At 34.6% G+C, this 22989-nt stretch overlaps 1 protein-coding gene across 1 annotated transcript in view; it reads right to left on the reverse strand.

Moving 5' to 3' along the window:
* Positions 1–4350: 4350 nt before the first annotated feature.
* Positions 4351–22989, reverse strand: part of TFAP2D (transcription factor AP-2 delta) — a 59718-nt gene continuing 41079 nt past the window's right edge. The window contains exon 8 of the mRNA XM_017498655.2: positions 4351–4753. Coding sequence (XP_017354144.1) covers positions 4534–4753 — 220 coding nt within the window. The 3' untranslated portion in view covers positions 4351–4533. The remainder of the gene's footprint in view (positions 4754–22989) is intronic.

Raw genomic sequence — 22989 nt, forward strand, 5'->3', positions numbered from 1 at the left:
AAAAAAAAAAAAAAAAGAAAAAAAGAAAAGAAAAAAAGAAAAGAAAAATGTCTCCTTTGTCTTTATTCTTTCCCCAATCTATGGTTTATTTTCTGGTCTCCAGTGTGTGTGGTGTTGGGGTAATGTTTAAGGGCAGGTGGAAGTCCTGACTGAGATGCTTTTAAACCTCAAGTCTCCTCTAGAGCTTAAGATTTGAAACTGAAAATTTTCATAAAAATTTATTTAAAACTTTTTTTTCCCTGCATTCTTCTGGGTCACGTTCTTTCCCTGAGGCAGTACAGGCAACATGTTAACTGTCTCAAAATGTGGAAAGAAGGTAGGAATAACTAGAAATACAAGGTGTGTCTGTGAGTTTTTAAAATAGTTTATTGCCCCAAATGTTTTTAAGTCTCCCAGAACCATAAAGCCCTCTTTCCCTATCTCTAGCTTTCCCTTTCCCTGATCACAAATCTTTTCCTCAATTTTTCACCCTCCCATATCCCTCTATCTCCTGTTTCCTAGATTCTGGTCTGGCTTCTGCTAGGCACCCTGTATATATTTTCTTCATGACACATGCCACATCCTAATGGCTATTATCTTCTTAGGAGACTATGAGAAGCGTGACGTCAATAAAAATGTTCTATTCCACTCCGTACCTTTAGTCTCTAGGATGAAGCCTAGCATAGAAAGGGTACAATAAACTGAAGACAAACTAATCTCTAAAATAATACATGATTTGTCCAAATTCTAAGTATTAAAGACAGTAGCTAATATCCACTTAGCACTAACATGCCCCTGTTCTGCTCTAAATGGTTTAGATACACCAAGTCTTTGATTCTGACAGTAATTCAGTGAGTAGGTATCTATTATCATCCTCATTTTACAGATGGGAAAATGGAGGCACAGAGAGGTGTGGCAACTTGCCCAGAGACACACAGTAGCAAGTAAGAGAGCCTTGATTTGAACCAAGTTGTTGGGCTTTCTAGTCCATACTCTTAGACAGTAGGCCATGATACCTCTCACATATTGACTTGGCTTTTGTAAAGAGATGGCACACTCATTGTGTAAAGAACTCAGATATGTATATATTTAAATTACACTGTTTGAAAATGCTTCCAAAGAGACAAAGAAGCAACAAAATATAGGAAAATGTTTTGTATTACCTTACTCATTATTTATCTTAAAAGTGCCATGTGACAGCTGGCTGAACTCTTGTCTCTGTCACACTTGGATCAGGGTGCTCATAGGTCCTAAAGGGTCATATTTTGGTCTAGACATTGAAGAGAACATACTCTCAAAAAAAAAAAAAATGGGAAACAAAAAAATCTGAAAAGCCAGGAAAGATTATCTCTACTTTTAAGGCATCTAAAAGGAAGGCAGAAGGAGAATAGACTAGGCATCTTTGCAGTGCACTGATCTTTCCAGAGAAGAAAAATGTAGAGTAAATTTTCATTAATTTTTCTAGAGTCACCACACTTAAGTCAAATGCTAACTCTAATGACATATCCATGATAATGACATTAAATGCATTATTTAAAGTCTTAAAACAAACATATCTTTGTATGAAAAGTTTGACTTATTTCATTAAGTTTTAAATATAAAACTGTTATGCTGTCATTATAAATGTTGGGTAAGTATGAGAGATTTGAACATGGTTTCTGGGCAAGTAATCGTTTATCTGAAAAAGAAGTTTCATTGTTTATCATAATACTGAAAATCAGAAAGATTTTATTTCAAGCTATCTTCTTTTGCTACAAACTATAATAAATGCAATAACTTCACTTTTGTTGAAATTCTGATACCTAACCAGTTTTCTTTACTGTTTCATATGAAATATATCTATCTGAAACTAATGTGTCATCTTGGAAATACTTTCTCATTCAAATAAAAATAATTATTCATAAAATACAATGGAGGAAATAAACCAGATTAAAGCACTGAGTATTGAAAAAAAATCAAAATTAAAACGTCCTTTGGCCCATTTTGGACAAAGAACACACACACATTCATTTATTCATTTATTTAAAAAGCGGTGAGTACCTATTATATACAAGGCAAAAATCGGTATGTTAACAATGTCTATTAGAATATGATAATGATTCTAAACATGACCAGTCCATCAATTCTCTTATATCCTAATGGCTGGTTAAGTTAAATGATGGGTGCTGTCCATTTAAGGCTCTTAAAACACCCAAAATCCTGGTAAATTATATGCACTGCAGTTATAGTTATATTTTTGTTTCCAAGGCTAGTAAATAATAACATCCCATTGAGGTGCATTGAGGTGTCTAGAACCCCAACTAGTCACAGCAAAAGGTGAAGAAGTAAGCTGGTAATATAAGCCAGATCTAATTTTTTGTCTGACTATTAGTGAACATTTGACATGGTATGTAACTACATTAAGTACCTAGCAGATATGCATATCAAAATGCCATATTAAATACATATGTATTAGTAATAGTAGAATAAAAGAAAGTTAATGTGGAAATTTCATTGAGGAAGTAGTCACCCACATTATCTGTACATAACTTTTCTACTACTTATTAAACTGAAATATTTATCATTTTTATTTCATGTGTATATTTTACAATATGGGAAATTTCATGTAAGGTGAAATCATATATTTTGTGATGAAATTTGAAAATGTGGCAGAATTTTGACTTTATTCTATTTTATTTCAAAAAAATTTAAGCCATGAATAATAGAAAAAATTTAAAAATGGAACTAAATACATGAAATCACAACTCATTATTTCACATTTCTTTATTTTAAGCCCTTCTACTGTATAACTATAAAACCTCTTTATTATGGACTTCCTTAGTAGTGTTTTCTGTTCATTGAATTTAGGCTAGAAAATTTAAATTTTCATTGGTATGGTTTTACTTTTCTGTACAAAATTGAAGATCAAGGTCAAATAATTTTTAAGAATTATTGTTAGGTAAAAATAGTTTTTGTGTCCTTTACATGAAAGCTCTTGAGCTATTTCTCATCCATTAAAAATAATACTAATATGTCCCATGGGGTTATAATATGACAGAGGCTTTTTGAAAGTATTTAAATATGTTAATGAGGGGAGAATCTTTTCATCTTAAACTAAGTGCTGGGAGTTCATACATTAATAAAAAATTCTTTTTTTTTTTACATAGACAATGACCTACATTTTTATTGGCCTAGAAGTTTGAGAATTGTTAACAGTAGAAAGGTTAGTACAATGTGGTACCAGTTAGGTTTCTTCACATATTCAGATTTGTATGGACCAAACTTTCATTCAGTTAGCCCCTTGCCTTTGCACCCAGGAACCTCTTGTATTCAGTGTCTTAACTAAAGGACAATGAAGTTATAAGAACAAGCTACGAAAAAAGAAAGCATCTTAAAAGCAAAAGTTTTCTCTGATCATTGTTTCTGTTTTCTTTATTGAACACAGACCTGAATGTTTTTGTGCCTCTAAAGGTTTAGAACACAGCCATGGGGCAGGTAGAAGAAGCACAAAAGCAGAAAAAGAAAGGCTTTCATCTTAACCATACAATCATTGGCCACCAGCACTTTAAGAGGCCTCCCTAGGTCCCTGTTCTCTTCTCCCATCTCTGAGGAGCAGGACTTCCCAGAAAAATCACTGTTCCTATTCCCATGCTTTTCCAGGCAAAACAATGCCACTGCTTTCAATTAGGAGCCCAACAGAGGCAAAACTACTTTCCTGTTACCATCCTGCCCTGACCCACTGCATACGGTGAGTCTATTTTCTTGAGTTATTAGGTTGATGACGTGATGAGAATGGATGGAAGAGTTCATCACTTATCTCTTCGGTAATATGTTTTCCCAGTATCTTCTTAGCTCTTGGGGTGGGGTAAAATGGACCTGGGATTGGGTGGGAATGTCATAGACAGGAGAAAGTTTTCTGGAATTTTTAAATACCACCAAGGCACTGGTAGTTAAGTGGGCTAGGGGTGACCAAATTTTTAGATCTGTTGTTAATTCACAGATTCATAACTTCCCTTTCAGTTGTCCAAACATTTATTAATAGATTAATTTCCAGATTGATCTATTTAGTGGAATGAAGCACTCTTCAGTTACAGGGAGTTAAGTTGAGAAAGACTGGAGCTGTAAGTACTGGTAGTGGATTCCAGTTTGGTCATGCTTTCTGATCCCTACCTACATAGTTGGGTAAGAAAGTGCATCAGTTAGATGTGAAAAAGCATGTACTGCCTCTCCAAAGTCCAGAAGTGCTGAAAAACTGTGATGTATATAATTCAGACAATAAGTTACGTGCACAAAAGGAGTTTATCATAACATAAAATTAAAAAGTGACCATTTCATCACACAGTTACACTGCTGTTTTCCTTTTTTTTTTTTTTTTTTTTGTTTTTTCTTTTTTTTTTTTTTTTTTTTTGGTTTTATCTTTTTTTGTTTCATTTTTCATTTCCATTTTTGTTTTTTATGGAGGGTTGGGGAAGGGTAGAGATTTGGTCCACTGAAGGTTAATCACCCTCAATGATATATATATTAGAAAAAATATCAGCAGCAAGACTCTCTGGAAATAGATTCTGTTTGATGTAGCTAGTCTGTCTTTTCTGTTTTGCCCTCTTTCACGGCAGCCTCTGAAGTTTTCCGCAGGGGGGCTTTCTCCGAGTTGGCATGTCCTTGGCCGGAATCCGCCGCTCCACCGTTTTTGTGAGTAGTGTGTTTTTCCAAGTAGTTCAGCATCTCACTGAGGACTGTTTGGAAAGTGCTTAGAGCTGCACATATTGCTGGTGTCCCAAAGCCATGAGTGATCAAACTGGAAATGAGAAGTGATAGGAACAAAGAGGTGAATGATTGGTAGTATCATGTGAAATAGCGAATCCCTCTATTTAATTTAGAACATTCAATTAAACGGGTGTTTATTGTGTTCCTAAATGATGCTAAGCATTGTGGAAGATACTACACAGTTGAAGGTATGGCTCTTGACTCTATAAGAAATTTAGGACCAGTTTGGAAGAAGGCTTGTAATTATTAGAGTTGATATGCACTAATTATTACCAAGTCTAAATATTTAACACGACTTGATTCTCCACCTCATTAAGAAGTAGCTAGAAAACACAACTTTAGATTCTATGGGTGGGAACATCTTCCTTTCAAGAATGTCATATATGGCATAGACCACACATGAAAAAATCATAATTGGCTGAGTATGCCTCATGGCTAGCTGTCCCTCTGACTTCATTCTCCTTTTCCATAGTAATGTACTTTTATCTGGGCATATGGCCATCCAGCTGGAGACTACATTTCCAAGCTTCTTTTGCAGTGAGATTTGGACATGGGAGTAATCTACCTGCAATAGAACATAAAGAGAAGTGATACATGCAATTCCCACTTGCTTAAAAGGGTAGCTATGTCCTATGTAGAGAATTGCTTAGGTGGCAGGGACAAAACAAGATAGAAGGAAACTATTCATCTCCAGATTCCTGAATGAGAGAGAAATAAAACCCTGTCTTTTGTAAGCCACTCAATATTTAGGTCCCAGAAACTGACTAATTAACAACAAAAACCATTGAGCAAATGTAGAGAATGTTATGGTAATTTCAGCATAGGTAGTTCTTCCACCCACAACAAATGTCATCTCTGGTTGAACAAACACATAACTGTAGATTTCCTCCTCTTGTGAACAGAACCTACCCAGATTGTTCATTTATGTTAACTGACCTGAAGTGACACTCTGCCAGTTTGCGTCCTTGTCTTATAATAATATAGAAAAACATCCTTGTCACATAGTATGCCCATGTTATATACACAACATTATGCATGTGTGTGCATAGTCCATTTAATAAATGAAGCCAGTAATTGCTTAAGTTCCAGTTTGTGATTGTTATTATGACAATGGTAGTTTTAAAATCAGATAGTACCACCCTTCATAATACTGTAACTACCTACAGTTTATCTTTCTTAAGTTACATAATCTTTGACAGCAAAAATAACAATATTTTATAACAATGCAAATGAAGGATTTGGGGTTTAAGGCAGTCTGTTAATATGCTTCAGTGGAGGTAATAGGAGGATCTACCACGTGGAGTTGTTGTTTACAATAGTCTATGCAAAGGGCTCAGGAGGCTGCCAGGTCTACACTAAGTCTTCCATAAATGATAGAGATTATTGGCTGGGTATATTTTCTGGGAAAAGATAAATTTTCTGCATGTCCCTCATTATTCCACAGGTTGTTACCATCTTTCTTCTGAATATACTAAAAAGTTTGCCCTGTGCCTCCGTCATAGTTAACATACATTAAAAAGAAAAAAAAAATTTCAATCTCTTATTACATAGAAAACAAGAATGGCCAATGCTTGGGCAATTATGTGAAGCAGAGTTTATATTGTAAGACATCATCATCGCTCTAGAACTATATCCCCATCTCTGTTGCAAGCTCTTGCATTGCCAAGCAGGAAAATTAATTTAAGCTCTGTTTCTAGAATGAGACAATTAGAGGAGAAGTCAAATAATTTGAAATCTATCTGGGATGTTTGCCAACAAATGGCATTGTTGGAGTGGTGGAAGAATTAATCATTGAGATTCCCACAAAAAGAACTGGGTAAAGCCAACCATTAATGTCCAGATGTTTGGCCCTAGGCACAAACTGTCTCATTTCTCATGTTTTATTCCTGTTTAGAACTCCATTTTAAAAATTTTATTCTATATTGGCATGTCCTCTTTGTTGTGACTCACCTCTTCATCTATGGCAAAATATACAAAATTATTTAGTTTCACTGGGGTATTATTAAAGTTAATATCTAATCTTTGAGTTCCAAAAATACCTCAGGTCCTATTCTAAGTTCTCTGTCTGTATCACTTTGTGTAATTCTAGTTACAGCACTAAGAATTCGGTAATATCATTTCCATTTTACAGAGAAAAAACTGAGTCCCAGAGAAGTTAAGTAATTTGCCTGAGAAATTGGATATTCTGTACTTATGTTCCTCCCAGGCTGAGGGTATGTTTTACTCCTCTTCTCTGAGAAATCACATTTTCTGTGGGCAGTTTTAGCTCAGTTTCTCTGACTTAACTTTGTACTTGGGCAGCCTTGATGGTTTGTAAAATCAGATGCTTTTTACGCACTTTCACGTCTAAGAGAGGGTTTTTTAAATCAAGCATAAGGTAGGTAGTTATATACAAATGCTTTTATTATCCACTTTGAGAAAAGAGCTGTTTCCATATTTAAAGATTCCCCTTAAGCTGGTGTCACTTCTTGACTGATGGGCTTTCTTGTTCCAAAATATGGATCTGATCATTAGCAGTTTGCATTGTTATCTTTGCCTTGGATTGAGAACCAAGTGTACCAAGTTCTCACTGGCTCTGACTTCAGGTACTTCGTGATTTGGGGCAAGTTATTTAGCCTTGTAAAATGACAGTAGTCTAACAAGAACATCTGCTAGGTTCTTTCCAACTCTAAGCTTTAATTTAATAGTATAAAATGTTTATGGTGTTCTTAAAATCAAGGACACGGAGGGAGGTTATGGAAGTTGAAAACCCACTTCATTCAACAAAGAACTCTAAAATCAATTGTGAGATATCAAATGTAAAAAAAGTCATCTTTTGACTTTCATGACCTGAAATGTCATCTTTCAATATAAAAAACATTATGTACATTTTGTTAATTACCTTAATTTAACGTTACCGGTACATTAAAAAAATATGCACAGCACATTTCACAGAATGATAATAAATGTAAGGCAGAGCTTCTTTTCTAGCACTTTTCAGTGAACTTTATGAATGCAAATAATTAAGGTAATCTAATGTACTACAACAATGTAGAAAAAAGTGTGCAATTACAGCATGATTTAAAAAGTTCTGGGAACATTATGCTAGTCATGTAGACACAGTCATTCCAGAAAAATAGGTGTGTATATCATTTACAGTGACATACAAAAAAGGAGAGGGCTGGGTTCAATGGCTCATGCCTGTAATCTCAGAGCCTTGGGATGCCAATGAGGGAGGATCACTTAGCCCAGGAATCTGAAAGTACAGAGAGCTACGGTTGCACAATTGCACTCCAGCCTGGGCAACAACGCAAGTCCCTGTCTCAAAGGAAGAAAAAAAAGGAGAGAGGAATAGTGTAGGGGAAGGGGGAAAGATGAGGAAGACAGAGAAAGGGATGCAGCAGGAAAAAAAAAAAAAAAAAAAAAAAAAAAAAAAACAAAAAAAAAAAAAAAAAAAGAAGAAGAAGAAAAGAAAAGAAAACAAAACAAAAGAAAAATAGAAATGGAAGACCTGACTTTTAATTCTAAACAGGAGAAAAAGAGACTAAGGTCGCCTGCCAGGAAACAAATTATCGTCAAATCTTCGAACTCTTTGATAATAGAGATGATTTTCACCTTTGGAAAATGTTTTTCTGTTACAGATTTGATATTTAAGTTACCCTTGGCATTTGTACCTATTTTCATCATATTACTGATGAGACAGTATGTCACATGCAAATATCACCAGGGTTAAATAGTAGCCATGAGGTTTTGAAGTAGGCAGTCAAAATATAGAAGTTATTTTAAATTCTAAATTCTAAAACTTTATCTTCAATGAGGCAATGGAGACAACTTGCATTGTGTTAATAAGTCATGTCTATGCAACATTTGCAAAATTTTTGCTGAACAGTGACTATAGAGGATTCACAGGTCATATCAGATTTATTAATGTTTCCCAAGCCTCCTTCCTTCACCCAATGTAATCATGTGCTCTATTACCTTATTTTTGTAAAGTGTATGTCAAGCTTATCTCTTTTTAATACCCAGACATGACAGTTATTCCTATTTGTGTGTATTTGTGTGTCCTCCCCCTTTTAGCCAATTGAAATTCCACTCAAAGAAATTCAGAATTTCTTTGATGGTACTGATGAAAAAGGCTTAGTTTCCTTGTGTCTGGCTTAAGACATTGAAAAACAGATGTGTTCCTTCCAAAGGATAGAAACTTGCCAAAGTGATGAGAGGACTTAAATAAAATTCTGGGGAGAAAGAAGTAACAATCTTCAAACAAATGTAAAACTATAGCCCATAGGAGACAATGGGAAGAAGACAGGTGAGGCTAAACTTCCAGTCACAAAGTGAGGAAGAGGAATGGGAATAACATCAGAGCATAACTGACAAACAAAGTATATCAGATTTTTACTACAAATGGTAAATAAGGTTTCTCTATCTCCAAAAGTTCATAGTTTGGGTCTCCTACTATAAATTGGTAATCAAAAGGTATACTCTATTTTTGGAAAAAAGTGTTAAAACAAAATCAAAAGAAACAAAAAGTCAAAAGCAGCTACAATGAAAATATACGGAGCTGGAAAAAAAAAAAGCATTTGACAAAATCCAAAACTCTTTCATGACAAAAGCTTTCAACAGTTTATGTGTAGAAGGCATGTATCTCAACATAATAAAGACCATATATGACAGGCCTACAGCTAACATACTCAATGGTGAAAAGCTGAAAACTTTTTCCCTAAGATCAGGAACAAGAAGGTACCCACTCTTACCACTTTTATTAATATTTAACATAGTACTGGCAGTCCCAGCCAGAACTATTGGTCAAGAGAAAGAAAAAAAAAGCATCCAAATCAGAAAGGAAAATGTTCAATAGTATCTGCTTGCAGATGAAATGATTTTAGAAAATCCTAAAGACTCCAAGAAAAACTGTTACAATAAATGAATTCAATAAAGTTGCATGATACAAAAATCAGTTGCATTTCTAAGCAGTACCAAGGAACTATATGAAAAAAGAAATTAAGAAAGCAATTTCATAGTATCAAGAGGAATAAGCAGTATCAAAAAGAATAAAATACTTAGAAATAAATTTAACCACAAAATTGAAATGTCTTTATACTGAAAATTATGACACTAATGAACAAAATTAAAGAAGGCACAAATGAATGGAAAGATAACCTGTGTTCGTGAATTGGAAGCATTAATATTTCTTAAATATTCACAGTAAAAGCAATCTATGGATTCAGTGCAACCCCTACCAAAATTTAAACGTCATTATCACAGAAATAGAAAAACAACACTAAAATTCACTGGGAACCAAAAAGACCCTAAATAGCCAAAAACAACCTTGAGAAACAAGAACAAAGATGAAAGTATCATGCTTCTGATTTCAAATTATATTACAAGTGTATAGTAATCAAACAGTATAGTACTGGAATAAAAATAGACACATAGACCAATGGAACAGAAACAGTCTGGAAACAAACCCTTATATATGCAGTAGTAGGCCAATATTTGACAAGAGCTTAAAGAATACACAATGGGGAAAGGATAAATAAATTAAATAAATAAATTGTTGTAGAAAAACTGAATATCCACATGCAAAAAAGTAAAATTGGATCCTATCACACCATACACAGAAATGAACTTGAAATGGATTGAAACTGAAACGTAACAAAAGACCTAAACTATAAAGACCCTAGAAGAAAAACTAGGAAAACATGTTTTTGACGTTAGTCTTGGCATTATTTTTTGGATATGATACCAAAAGCACAGGCAACAAAACCAAAAATAGGCAAATTGGATTAGGTCAAATGAAAAACACTTCTGCATAGTAAAGGCAACAATCACAAAATGAGAAGGAAACCTGTAGAATGGGAGAAAACATTAGCAAGCCATATATTTGATATAACAAATAATACTTAAAATATATAAGGAGCTCATGAAACTCAACAGCTAAAAAATAATAATAATAACCTGATATTAAAAATGGACTAAGGACACAAACATACATTTTTCCAGAGATGACATACAAATGGATAATAGGCATATGAAAAGTTGTTCAACATCACTAATCATCAGTGATACACAAAACCACGATGAGATGTCACTTCACATTATGTTAGGATGGCTATTTTCAAAAAGTTAAGAGATAAGTGGTGGTGAGGGCTTAGATAAAAGAAAACCCTGTACTCTGTTGGTGGAAGAGAAAACTGGCACAGCCATTATGCAATATACTATGAAAGTTCCTCAAAAACTTAAACCCTAAAATGACAATATGATCCTGCAATCTCATTTCTAGGTATATATCCAAAGGAAATGAAATCAGTAACCCAAAGAGGTGTCTACACTCCATGTTTATTGCAGCAGTATTCTTAATAGTCAAGATGTGGAAACAACCTAAGTGTCTTGTAGAAGACACTATATATAAAAAATAGAATATTACTAAGCCATAAAAAAGAGGGCAATTTTGCCATTTTGACAACATGAATGAATCTGGAAGACATGCTAAGCGAAATAAGTCAGACACAGAAAGACAAATACTATATGGTGTCATTTATATGTGAAATCTAAAAAAGTCAAACCATAAAAACAGAGTAGAGGCTAAGAAATGAGGGAAATGGGAAGATGTTTGTGAAAAGGTACAAATTTTCAGTAAAAAGATGAAGAGGTTCTGGGGATCTACTATACAGCATGGTGGCTATAGTTAAGAATAATGCACTACATATTTGAAATTTTCTTATATTCAAGATATAATTAAGAGAGTATATCTTAAGCGTTGTCACCACAAACACCCAAAAAGTAACTATATGAGGTGATAGATGTGTTAATTAACTTGATTGTTGTGATCATTTCACAATATATATCAAATCATCATATCCTGCATCTTAAATATATGTCATTTGTATTTGTCAGTTATACCTTAATAAAGCTGGGAAGAAAATACACATGTCTGAGATGGAAAATTATTATTATCAGCACATACTTCACTGACGTTATCTGCCAGCATTTGAGTATTAGTCACCTCCAGGAGGCATCTAGCCTGGGGAGGAAGGGGTTTAGGGACTCCAGTTTATGGAGTAACATTTTTTTCCTTGACAATTTTATTTATATTTATTTTAATCACAATATTAATTCCTTTATTTTTATTTTTATAGTTTTAAGGGATATAAGTGTAGTTTCATTACATGGATATATTGCACAGCAGTGTATGTAATAATTGAATTAACGAATGGCTACATGTTGCTTGATTTCATTTGGAAATCTCTGATGCCCAGATTAATAGGGTTTAGTTTCAAAGTTTTGTTCCAAGAATGAGAAAAAAGAATAATGCAGATAGGCCCAATGCTTGCAGGAAAGAGTATTCTGTTAGCATATGAAAGATTAAATAGTAACCACAATACTTTGCTTTCTTTTCAGAGTTCAATCTTTAAAACTGGCAATAATATAATGAATGAAGTTGAGACCTTTCTGGTAAGTCTAGAAATCACCTATGTATGGATAAAGAAAACACAAGCACATGTTTCAGAGACAATAAAGTTGTTAGGTAATATTTAATCTTTGAGAAATCCTGGAAGATGGAACATAAAGTAGTAAAATTAAACAGAGAGACATGCCTTAATAGTTAAAGCAGGGGAAAAAAGATTTCAGAAACTCTGGGTTATTCAATTATATCTAATTAGTCTACCATATTACAGTAATGGGATATTTTCAAAGTGTGAATTTATCAAGGTTGAATTTGCATATGGTGATATTTACTCTTTTTGGGTGTACAGTTGGTTAAAATTTAGCAAGCCCATACAGTGGTGTATCTACCACCATTACCCAAAAAGCTTCTCATGTCTTTGCCAGTCAGTTCACTCTCCCAAGCCCCGGCTCCTGGCAATCACTGCTCTAGTTTTTGTTCCTATAATTTTCACATTTCCCCAGAGTGTCATATAAACGGAATCATGAAGTCTATAGGCTTTCATGATTGACTTTTTTATTTAGTATAATATTTTCAGATTCATTTATGTTATATTTATCAATGTATTGCTTCTTTTTATTGCCGGTAAGTATTCCATTGGATGTATTTATCACAGTTTGTTCACAAAGTGTTATCAAAAAGCTGAAATGTTAGTATTTAAAAGGTAGAAGTATCACGGAAATGCTGCATGGATTCAGTAAGATATGCAATAAAGTAACTGTATTTCCTTTTATAAATGAGTTATTAGAGCAGTAGCAATGTAATTGAGTGTAAGATTTCAGCAATGTATCTGACAAAGTCTCCCCACATATTGTATGAAAAGTTGGAGGGGAGGAGGAAGGTAAGCTAGACGACAGCAGAGTAAGGCAAATTCACAGCTAGTTGTACAGTGACACCCAATATATGGGGTAAGTGCAATTGTCAGCCTTGAAAGACGTCTCTTATGGAGTGCTGCAAGGCTGTCTTTAATCCCATTCCGCTGGACACATTAATTAACAATGTGATTGAAGACATCATAGATTTTTTACTTATTGGTTGGCATTAAAATAGAGAGAAAAATTCCTGCATTACATAACAGAGCCAAAGTTCTGAAAAACCTTAATGTAATAGACAGCTTAATTGGTGGGCCAAAAATCAAAAGTCAGGAAATTTAGGGGAGATTAAGGAAATGTCCACTTCGGTAAAAAGCAAATTAGTGTTGCAATATTCTAAGAAGGAGATCTGACTCAAGAGCTATTCATAGGAAAAAATCAGTTCTATACTTAAAAGGCAAGGGTCAAAATTTGAGATTTGGGGCACAATGAGGTGGACTTAGCGGCTACATCTACCTTGGACTATATTCTTATTATCCTCCCCCCTCTCTCTTTTGATTACAGTTCATTGATTTCATTTTCCTACTACTAATTTCACACTGAGGAGCAGAAAGTCTCTGAACAATGCAACTACCTGCTGAGAAAATTCAGACTACTGTAGTTTATGGCACCCGATGTTAGGGAAAATGTAACTTATATTTAACAGTCATCTTCCTAATTTTGTCCATGATTTTAAAAGCTCCTATTTTGCTAGACCTCCCAATTAACATCCTCTAAAGCACCTTTCTTGCAACATAAACCATCTCCTCAAATTCGCTCGGTTCAGGAAGAGGTAACTGTTCACCGGATTCAGAGGTGAAGCTTTACCTTTCGGTTTTCCTTTTAAGTGTCAGGTTCTTCCCTATGTGTTTACATTTCAGTGATTGGAAGAACACCACTGGGCAGAGCAGCCATTTCTTGGGATATTTTGCACACATGTATGTAGTGTTTTTTTGTGTGTGTGCATGTGTATGCATATATTTGTGAAAGAGAGAGAAATGGTGTGGACTGGTGGACTTGTATTCATTTTGCCTTTTAATCAAATGGCATCTCCTTCTTGATCAGTGGCCTTGACCTGAATGTTTTACTGACACAGCCTCTAACTTTTTACATAGAAATGTATAACAACCATTCAAGCCATTTCTCTAACAGTGGGTGTCAAAAATATAGAAATTGAGGCTTATAAATTAAAGAGAAGCAGTAGAATAGAGGATGGAAGAAAAGAGACTGCTGTTGGAATGAGAATACATTTTAATCCTTTCTTCTTTTTCCCTGTGTGGTTTTCTTAATAAGACGGTAGCAACAACCCATTTTTAACTTGGACAGTGTTTATACTTAGAAATTGTTTGACATTAATGACAAGGACCTATCAGATAACTCCATATAATAGGAATTTCACAAACTTATCTTCACACCTTATAATCCTGGTTAAGAACATTTCTTGCTCGTGGTCAATGCCTTACCTACATTCATCTTTAAAATCTCTAAAGCTTCAGTTTTTATCTAGAATATAAGCTAGTATAGGATTCTGAATGTCAGAGGAATAAGAGCTATTTTACTTTCCCTAATCTAAGTAAGTATAGCTTATATTTCACTAGCTTAGTCGTATGCTAGAGAAATGCTACCAAGCTGCTTCCATATTACTCTAATTGTCATTCAAAAATGCTTTATCTTTAATTGATTGACTAAACTAATTTAAATTAGAACACTAAAGCAATTTTCTAAAACATAGCCTAAAGCAACCTTCTATGGAATACCCTCCTGAATTCTTCCTATCTTGGCAAGGGTTGGGCCTGGTATCCAGCACCTTTCTACCTGTTAAGCAAACACTGATTTAATATGTGTTGTAAAGAAAATGAGTCTCTTTAGTATTTGTCAGTGAAGATTAGGTCACTCAGTTGTGTCTGCCAACGGTAGATAATTTTTTCTAGCTTTCTTTTGGGGTACAAAAAGCTGGAGGTAATAGACACTATCATGCTACAAACTAGAAGACTGAAAATCAAGAGAAAATAGCCTGCCATCATCATTTAAGTAATTTGACTAAAAGTTAATTTCATTTTGTGAACTTTCAACTTTTTACCTGAAAAAGTTTGGTAAGCAAGCATTTTTTACCACTTTTTTTTGGGGGGGGGTGGGTAGAGGGTGTATGAAGGTTGAAATGGAGTTGGGGTTATTAGTCCAATTATTTTGTTATGTTGCATCATTCCAGTGGGTGTTTGCTGTCATTAATCTTTTGATTTCTAGAACTGCATATCGATGTCACTCAGTTCTGCTTTTCGGCCTCTGGGAAGCATGCAAACAGTAAGATGTAAAGGGAGGACAGATCTCACTTTCCATCCTTCTGAGATTATTCAGTTACTACAGGCTTTGGTCCAAGTGCAGTGTAGAATCTCACTGCCGTGTTAGGTGGCCTCCAGACAAGTACCTTCTACTCATGAGAACAGCCAGTAGTGAAGGAGTCTAGGAAACGGACGCAACAACAGCAGCAAAGAATTGTAGGTCTTCTCTGCCCAACTTTACTTCCTCTCACAGCTCTGAGTATAAGGCATCTCAAGCACCACAATTTCTAAATGTAGGCCATGGAGAGAGACCCTTACCAAAGGGCATGTAGCTGGGGCTTAGCCTCCAGAACTCAATGGCATCTATTCTTTGTAGCCTAAATGATTCCGAAAACAGACTACAGATGAAACCAATTGATGGTGCTTATCTTCTACATAGATTATCTTATCTCATGGCCTCAAGTACTTTTAAAATGGAATTTAATTCAGGTACACAATTTAAGTATCTAGTTCTCTGGTGGTGAAGAATCATTGACATCTTCTCATTAAGGAAGGCCTTGACAACACTCCCAAATGTTCTGTGGTTTCTTCAGTTGGTGATTCTCAACCCTGGATGCATATAAGAAATCACTCAAGAAGCTTATTTCAAAAATAGTAATGTATGGGTCCCACCCCAAAGATCCTGATTTAATCGGTTTGGGATGAATCCAAAGCATCAGTATTTTTTAAACAGCCCTCATTCCATTTAAATGCAGAGAAAGAATTCAACATGTCTCCTCAGGACCAAGAAATAATGCCTAACTATTATGTCTGCTTTTTTTCTTGGGAAAAAGAGATTGATAAACTTCTGCAGCATTTCCCACAAAACCTTCTGCAGAATCTGAATTTTATGTAATGTTAACATGTATTCTGAAATTTAAAAACAGTTTTCATCATTAAGTTTTAGAAACTGTGGCTAAGTATCCCTTTCTTTCAAGAAGGGTTCTAGGAGTCTTTGGTATGCCAATATGCATTGTTGTACTTCAAGATAGGTATAATAGTTAGGGTTTCTTAAACCAAAAAACACTTGACCATGAAACACTTTCAGAGAGCATCTCATAGGACTGACTAATGCTCTATGAAACTCAATTTGGGGAAATATGTTTATAACTACCTTGAATCTCTGTCAGATTGGGAGATGTGTGCTCAGCCATAACCCCAAAGTCACATTCCTTTTGTTCTTCTCAACCACTTACTTTGAGGTCCCAAAGGGTAATGAATGGGTCCTTGTGACTCCATTTTACCTCAGTTCAGCTCATTAGCAAAGAAGGCTATAAATAAAATTATTGCACATACATTAGAAGAGACTACAATCATTTACTTCCAAGTCAATTTCTTGAAAGTGATAACATTTGCTGTCTGCACCATAATTTTTACATATGAGAATGGAGATTATAGGGATACATTAACCATCTTGGTACATTTCTCCCTATCAGACATATTTTCTATTTGGAATAGAGGAATGAAAATGCTAAGTTTTTTGAAGTGAATTTTATTGAACTGTTGATTTTTTAGGATAAATAAGTCCAGAAAACATAAAAAGAAGAAATGAGATGAAATAGAAACTCAGCATAAGTAACAATTTAAAATGGAGCAGTAAATTAAGAATGGAGTAAAATATTATTGGACTAGAAGGAGCCTTAGAGATCATTCAGCTTAACTGCATTGACTCATGAACATGTAGAGGTCACACAGGTTAAATGCCTATTCTAAATCCATGCATCTAGCTGGTAACCAAGTGAAGACTGAGTCAGGTCCCCTGACAATTCATCCCGAGTGCTTCCCATCATGCCATATTGTCTCCTTGTGGATTCTTCTCCAATCCATAACTCAACAATGATAGTCATTATTTAAACATTGACCAAAACTCTTCCTCAATGTATGCATTCCCCAAAGTCAATTATTCACACATGTAGTTATTACAGGGTCATGTTTGCAACTTTTAATGAGAAACAATTACCTGGTTTCTATTGTTTTAATCACCAGTCTTCTATGTGCTGAATCTAAAAATCCAGAAAAATGTTATCAAAAGCCCTGCAATGGATGCTTTAATGTGTGTGTCTCCTGACAAAGATTCTTTGCTTGGCTAAACTTTAGGCAGGTTTCTAAAGCTTCTCCTGGGCCCATCTTTGCATTTCCTTGTGAAAATCCAGCTTTAGCAAGGAAGATTCCCCTGTACCCCACAAACTCATATCTGCTGATCCTTGCTGTTGAGATTACAGATTTAACTGAAATTTTATTGTTTCTTTTCTCACACTAAAGAATGCTTGGTGAAGAAAATCACCCACTGTTGATGACCTTCCAGCCACTTTTCCATCTCAGGAAAATTTTAACAAAAAACAAAAACAAAAACTATGCATGCTTTAGGCTTGGAGAAAACCAAACATGCTCACATTTAAGTAGAAACAAACATCTGCTCTTCAGCATGTTGCCAAGAACACAGCAATCAGAAAATACTAGTTGAGTTGACTGTAAGGCCTGTCATATGTGGAACCCTGAAGGAAATGGAAATGAATAATGCTGGAAGAGAAAACTAGAAAAGACATGAGAACTGTCTTTAGAAAGTGAGAGGAACCAGGTTGAAAGTAACTCTGTAAAGCCCCCAGAAGCGGGACATTGGGAAAAGGAAGGAAGGCATTTCTAACAGAGTTGTTAGAGCAGTTATCAATGATACAGCAGCCTATCACTGAGAGTTTACAAGCTTGGGACAGATGATAACTTGACGGAGACATCGGATAAAAGATCTAACTATTGGAGGAGAGTAGGAAATGTTAGGGGCCTTCCAACACTGAGAATCAATGAAGAAAGTTTAATCACCAGCAAGCACCCAGATGTCTGGGACTGCCTACACATTTCTTATTTCCCAAGGCAGTAGTAAGAGGGTATATTTCTAAGAAGGTAAGATGTCAGTATGCTTTTTGAGTTAAATAGGAGAATTAAGCACATTGATCATTTACTTCCCTAGTCCATCACCCAATTAAAATATCATGGCCCTGAGAATGAACCAGTGGAGAAAACACACAGACCCCAATTCAGATATTATTTTAATCTACATTTATTTACATATATTTATTACATGCATACTATTTGCTAAGTTCTATGGATAAATAGATGAAATTTCTATGGATAAAAAGATGAAATTTATTGCCCCAGGTAAATTATCAGTATGCTTAATCTTCTATTATTGCATCACTCTTGTATAAGTCTTTATGTATACATATAAAATTGTTTATATATTATTATATATAAATATATAGCTATATATATTTATATATGTGTTTATATATATAAATTATTTGTATATAATTTATATATATAATAATATACAATTATTCTCCACTTTAGAAGTTCTAAAGAATGGAATGAGCCTCTAGTCATCTTTTCACTACCTGCCATTAACGTAGTAGAAAAAATAAATAATAATTCTACTAGAAATACCAGAAACAACAAAATTTCAGCCTTCCAAGGAATATGCTGAGAAAAAAAGTTTCCTCAATTTTTGGACAGGGTGTATTCCCTTAACTGAGACTTCAGGATAGTCTAACTTCTTATTACATTGTCAAATGAGCTTTTGCTTGACTTCAGATTCAAGGAGATTATGAGAACATAAGACAAATAGGCGAAATTTATTAAGATTTCCTGAAATCTCAAAGAGGGGAATTTCTAACATTTCAAAAAAGCAGGGCTCTGGGTTACCATGTGAGCTGAGGCTACTCTGACCGTGAAACTCCATGCCACCTTGGTCTAATTGCCACCACTATTCCCAGGAGCTGTAAGCCTATGGGGTCTTCTGCAGTTGTCAATCAAATCTTTTCCTCCTTCTGGTTTGTGTTGTGGTATCTGCTGTGTTCTCTAAAACAATACACACTGTTGATGGTACTCAGTAAATTATAAATAATGAATAAGGCTGCCTTCTGTCATTTTGATGGAAACAAGAAGGTTTCCAGGCTGTGAATTGTGAGAAGGGTCACTGCTATGCATACAGCTTCCCAGAACACACTAATACGTCAACTGCCATGGAATGGAAAACTAGAAGTAGTTATCTGTACTTTGTCTGGACATATTAAATCTGCTGAAAGTAAGCCACAGTTCTCAAGGCATCAAATTGGCCAACCTATAAGGTATATTTTCAAGTGGTCTGCATTGGGAAGGAGGTTTAACTAAATAAAATAGTAACAGAAGTTGATGTTATGAATTAGGGTATTCTCTATGTCTATTCAATTATACTCCTTCCTCACTTCTTTCTCAGCCAGCATTCAGTAAAAACAGTGGAAAATCACACTCTACCAATTGCCTGCTTTTAAAGTCAGATGTGCTATGTCTCCGTTGTAATTCATCTTTCTCTTGAGCTTATGGTTCTATTGAAATTACAGTTGTCACTGTCAGTAGAAAATTTTAAAGGAGACATACTCGGCTAGGTATAGTTGCTAATGTCTGTAATCCCAGCACTTTAGGAGGCCGAGGTGGGCAGATTGCTTGAGCCTAGGAAGTTGAGACCAACCTGGGCAACATGGTAAAACTCTATCTCTACAAAAATTACAAAAAAATAGCCAAGCATGGTGGTATGTTCCTGTAGTCTCAAATACTCAGGAAGCTGAGGTGTGAGAATTACCTAAGCCCAGAAAGTCTAGGATGCAGTGAGACATGATCAGGCCACTGCACCTCAACGTGGGTGACTCACACACAAAAAAATTAAATTAAAATTAAAAAGACACACTATGCTAACACATATTTACCCAGATTATTAGTAGAATCATCAATGTAGAATCTTTTTATTTTTAATTTTTACATTTTTTAGTAGAGATGAAGTCTCATTATGTTACCCAGGCCGATCTTGAAGTCTGGACCTCAAGTGATCCTTCCACCTAGCCTCCCAACAGAATGTTTTTAATGTGTTAGTATATAAGACAGAACTCGATAGAATTCTCAGTGCCAGTTTAAAAATGAAATGGAATTTTTCTTCTCTCAAAGGAAAAAAAACTTATAGTTATGGAATATCCTGGAACTGTGGTTCTTAAACTTGCCTAACAATCAGAATCAACTTCAGAGTTATATATATATATATTCAGAGTTTTATATATGTATGAATATATATGTGTGTGTATATATATATATATGAATATATATGTATATATATATATATATATATAAAGCTCTGAATATATATATAAATATAATATATATATATATATTATTGCATTATAGGTTTTGGGGTACATGTAAAAACCATGCAGGATTGTTGCATAAGCACATACATGGCAATGTGATTTGCTGCCTTCATCCCCATCACCTATGTCTGGCATTTCTCCCCATATTATCCCTTTTCAACTCCCTGCCCCACACTGTCCCTTCCTTAGTTCCCCTCCAAAGACCTCAGTGTGTGATGCTCCCCTCCCTGTTTAAAAATAACATAAATACCTGAGTCCGGGCCTAGAACTATTGAATCAAATCTCTAAATATTAAATATGTCCTCCAATCCTTGAGATTTCTTTTACAGTTTCAAGAGTGATTCTATTATACACCCAAGTTTAAGAAATACACTTGTAAAGTGCAGAGTCTATTTCAAGGCTAAGCAACAAGCTGATTTTTGCTATCCTACTGTTAATATATTCTGTTGATGCCTCTTTCAATAAATGTACAGTAAAGAAATTACACACATTTAAATTTAGTCTACATCAGGGACCTTCATTTTGGGTTTCAACTGAAAATGCCAATCATGTATCTTTTGTTTGAAATGATAAAAAGGAAGATATGTAAAAGAATGAAGTTGGACCCTTACCTTACAACATAAACAAAAATTAACTCAAAATGAATCAAAGACAGAAACAAGACATACAACTGTAAACTCTTAGAAGAAAAAATACAAGAAAACTTTAAGGCATTGTATTTGACAAAGATTTCCTGAATTTGACACCAAAAGCACAGGCAACAAATGTAAAAATAAACAAATTGAACTACATCAGAATTTAAACTATGTACCAAAGACACAATAAACAGATTAATAAATGTATAAAATGGGAAAAATATTTGCAAATTATACATCTAAGCAGAGGTTACTATCTAGAACATATAAAAAAAACTCCAGCTTGCAAAAATTTTGCATGTTCTTCACATGTACCCCAAAACCTAAAATGCAATAAAATAAATAAATGGGGAAAAAAAAACACAAAACTCCAGCTTAATAAAAAAAAAAAATCTGGTCGAAAAGTGGGCAAAGGACTTAAACATTTCTTCAAAGATGATATAGAAGTGGCTAAAAAATATATGAAACAATGCTCAGCATTGTCAGTCATTAGAGAAATGCAAATCAACAATGAAATATCACCTCACACCCATTACGATGGCATGATTTGGTGATGGTATGGAGAAATGGAAAACTTGTACATTATTTGTGAAAATGTAAAGTGATGTAGCTGCTATGAAAAACAGTAGAAAATGTCCTCAAAAAATGAAAAGTAAAATTACCACATTATCCAGCAGTTTCACTTCTGGGTATATATCCAAAAGAACTAAAAGCAAGATTTTGAAGAGATATTTTCACATCCATGTTCATAGCGCACTAATCATGATAGTGAAGAAGTGGAAGCAACCCATTTGCCATCAATGAATGAACAGATAAACAAAATGTGCCATATATAGACACATACACACTTACACACACACACACACACACATACACAGGAATATTGTGCAGCCTTAAAAGGAAGAAAATACTGACAAATGCTACAACATGGATGAACCTGGAAGACATTATGCTAAGTGAAATAAGCCAGTTGCAAAAGGGCAAATACTGTATGATTCCTCTTATATGATGTCTAGCATAGTTCAGTTCACAGAAACACAAAATAAAATGGTAGCTGACAGAGGCTGGAGATAGGAGAAGATGAGGAGTTGTTTAATGGGTACAGGGCCAGTTTTATAAAATAAAAAAGTTGTGGAGAGTGGTTATACAACAATGAGAATATGTTTAACACTACTGAATTGGTTAGAAATGGTTAAGATGGTATAGCTGGGCATGGTGGCACATGCCTGTAATCCCAGCTACTAAGGAGGCTGAGGCAGGAGAATTGCCTGAACCCAGGAGGCGGAGGTTGCGGTGAGCCGAGGTCGCGCCATTGCACTCCAGCCTGGGTAACAAGAGCGAAACTCCATCTCAAAAAAAAAAAAAAAAAAAAAAAAAAGATGGTAAATTTTGTTATGAATTTTTAATCACAATTTAAGAAAAATATATAGTAGGAAATCTACTATAAAGAAATTTTTGATTATGCAATTTGTATCACCCTGCTGCTTTTTGTTGTGAAATCAGAAGATTTTATCTAAGTAAATATCTTGGGCCATAATTAAAGAAAAGTAAATAAAAATTCTGGCAAACATTTAAAAAGTATAATAATGGGAAATCATAACTTTCTAATAGTCAAAATATTCAATATATAAATAATACCAACATTTTATAGATGATACAATTATAAGTAAATATGCAGTGTAAGAAAGTTTTAAGATATGGTTATACTTGAAATTGTGATTGAGAATCTGAAAATGTATATAATTACCCCCAATATAATCTTACTTTTTTTTCCACTAGGGGCAAGGATAGCCATTTACCATATATTTAGCTGCACTTCGAGTAACACCAGCTTGTTCCCATATTCTTTATGGAGAGGTAAATAAAAGC

The sequence above is a fragment of the Cebus imitator genome, unplaced genomic scaffold (genome assembly GCF_001604975.1).
Source record: "Cebus imitator isolate Cc_AM_T3 unplaced genomic scaffold, Cebus_imitator-1.0 Scaffold248, whole genome shotgun sequence".
NCBI lineage: Eukaryota > Metazoa > Chordata > Mammalia > Primates > Cebidae > Cebus > Cebus imitator.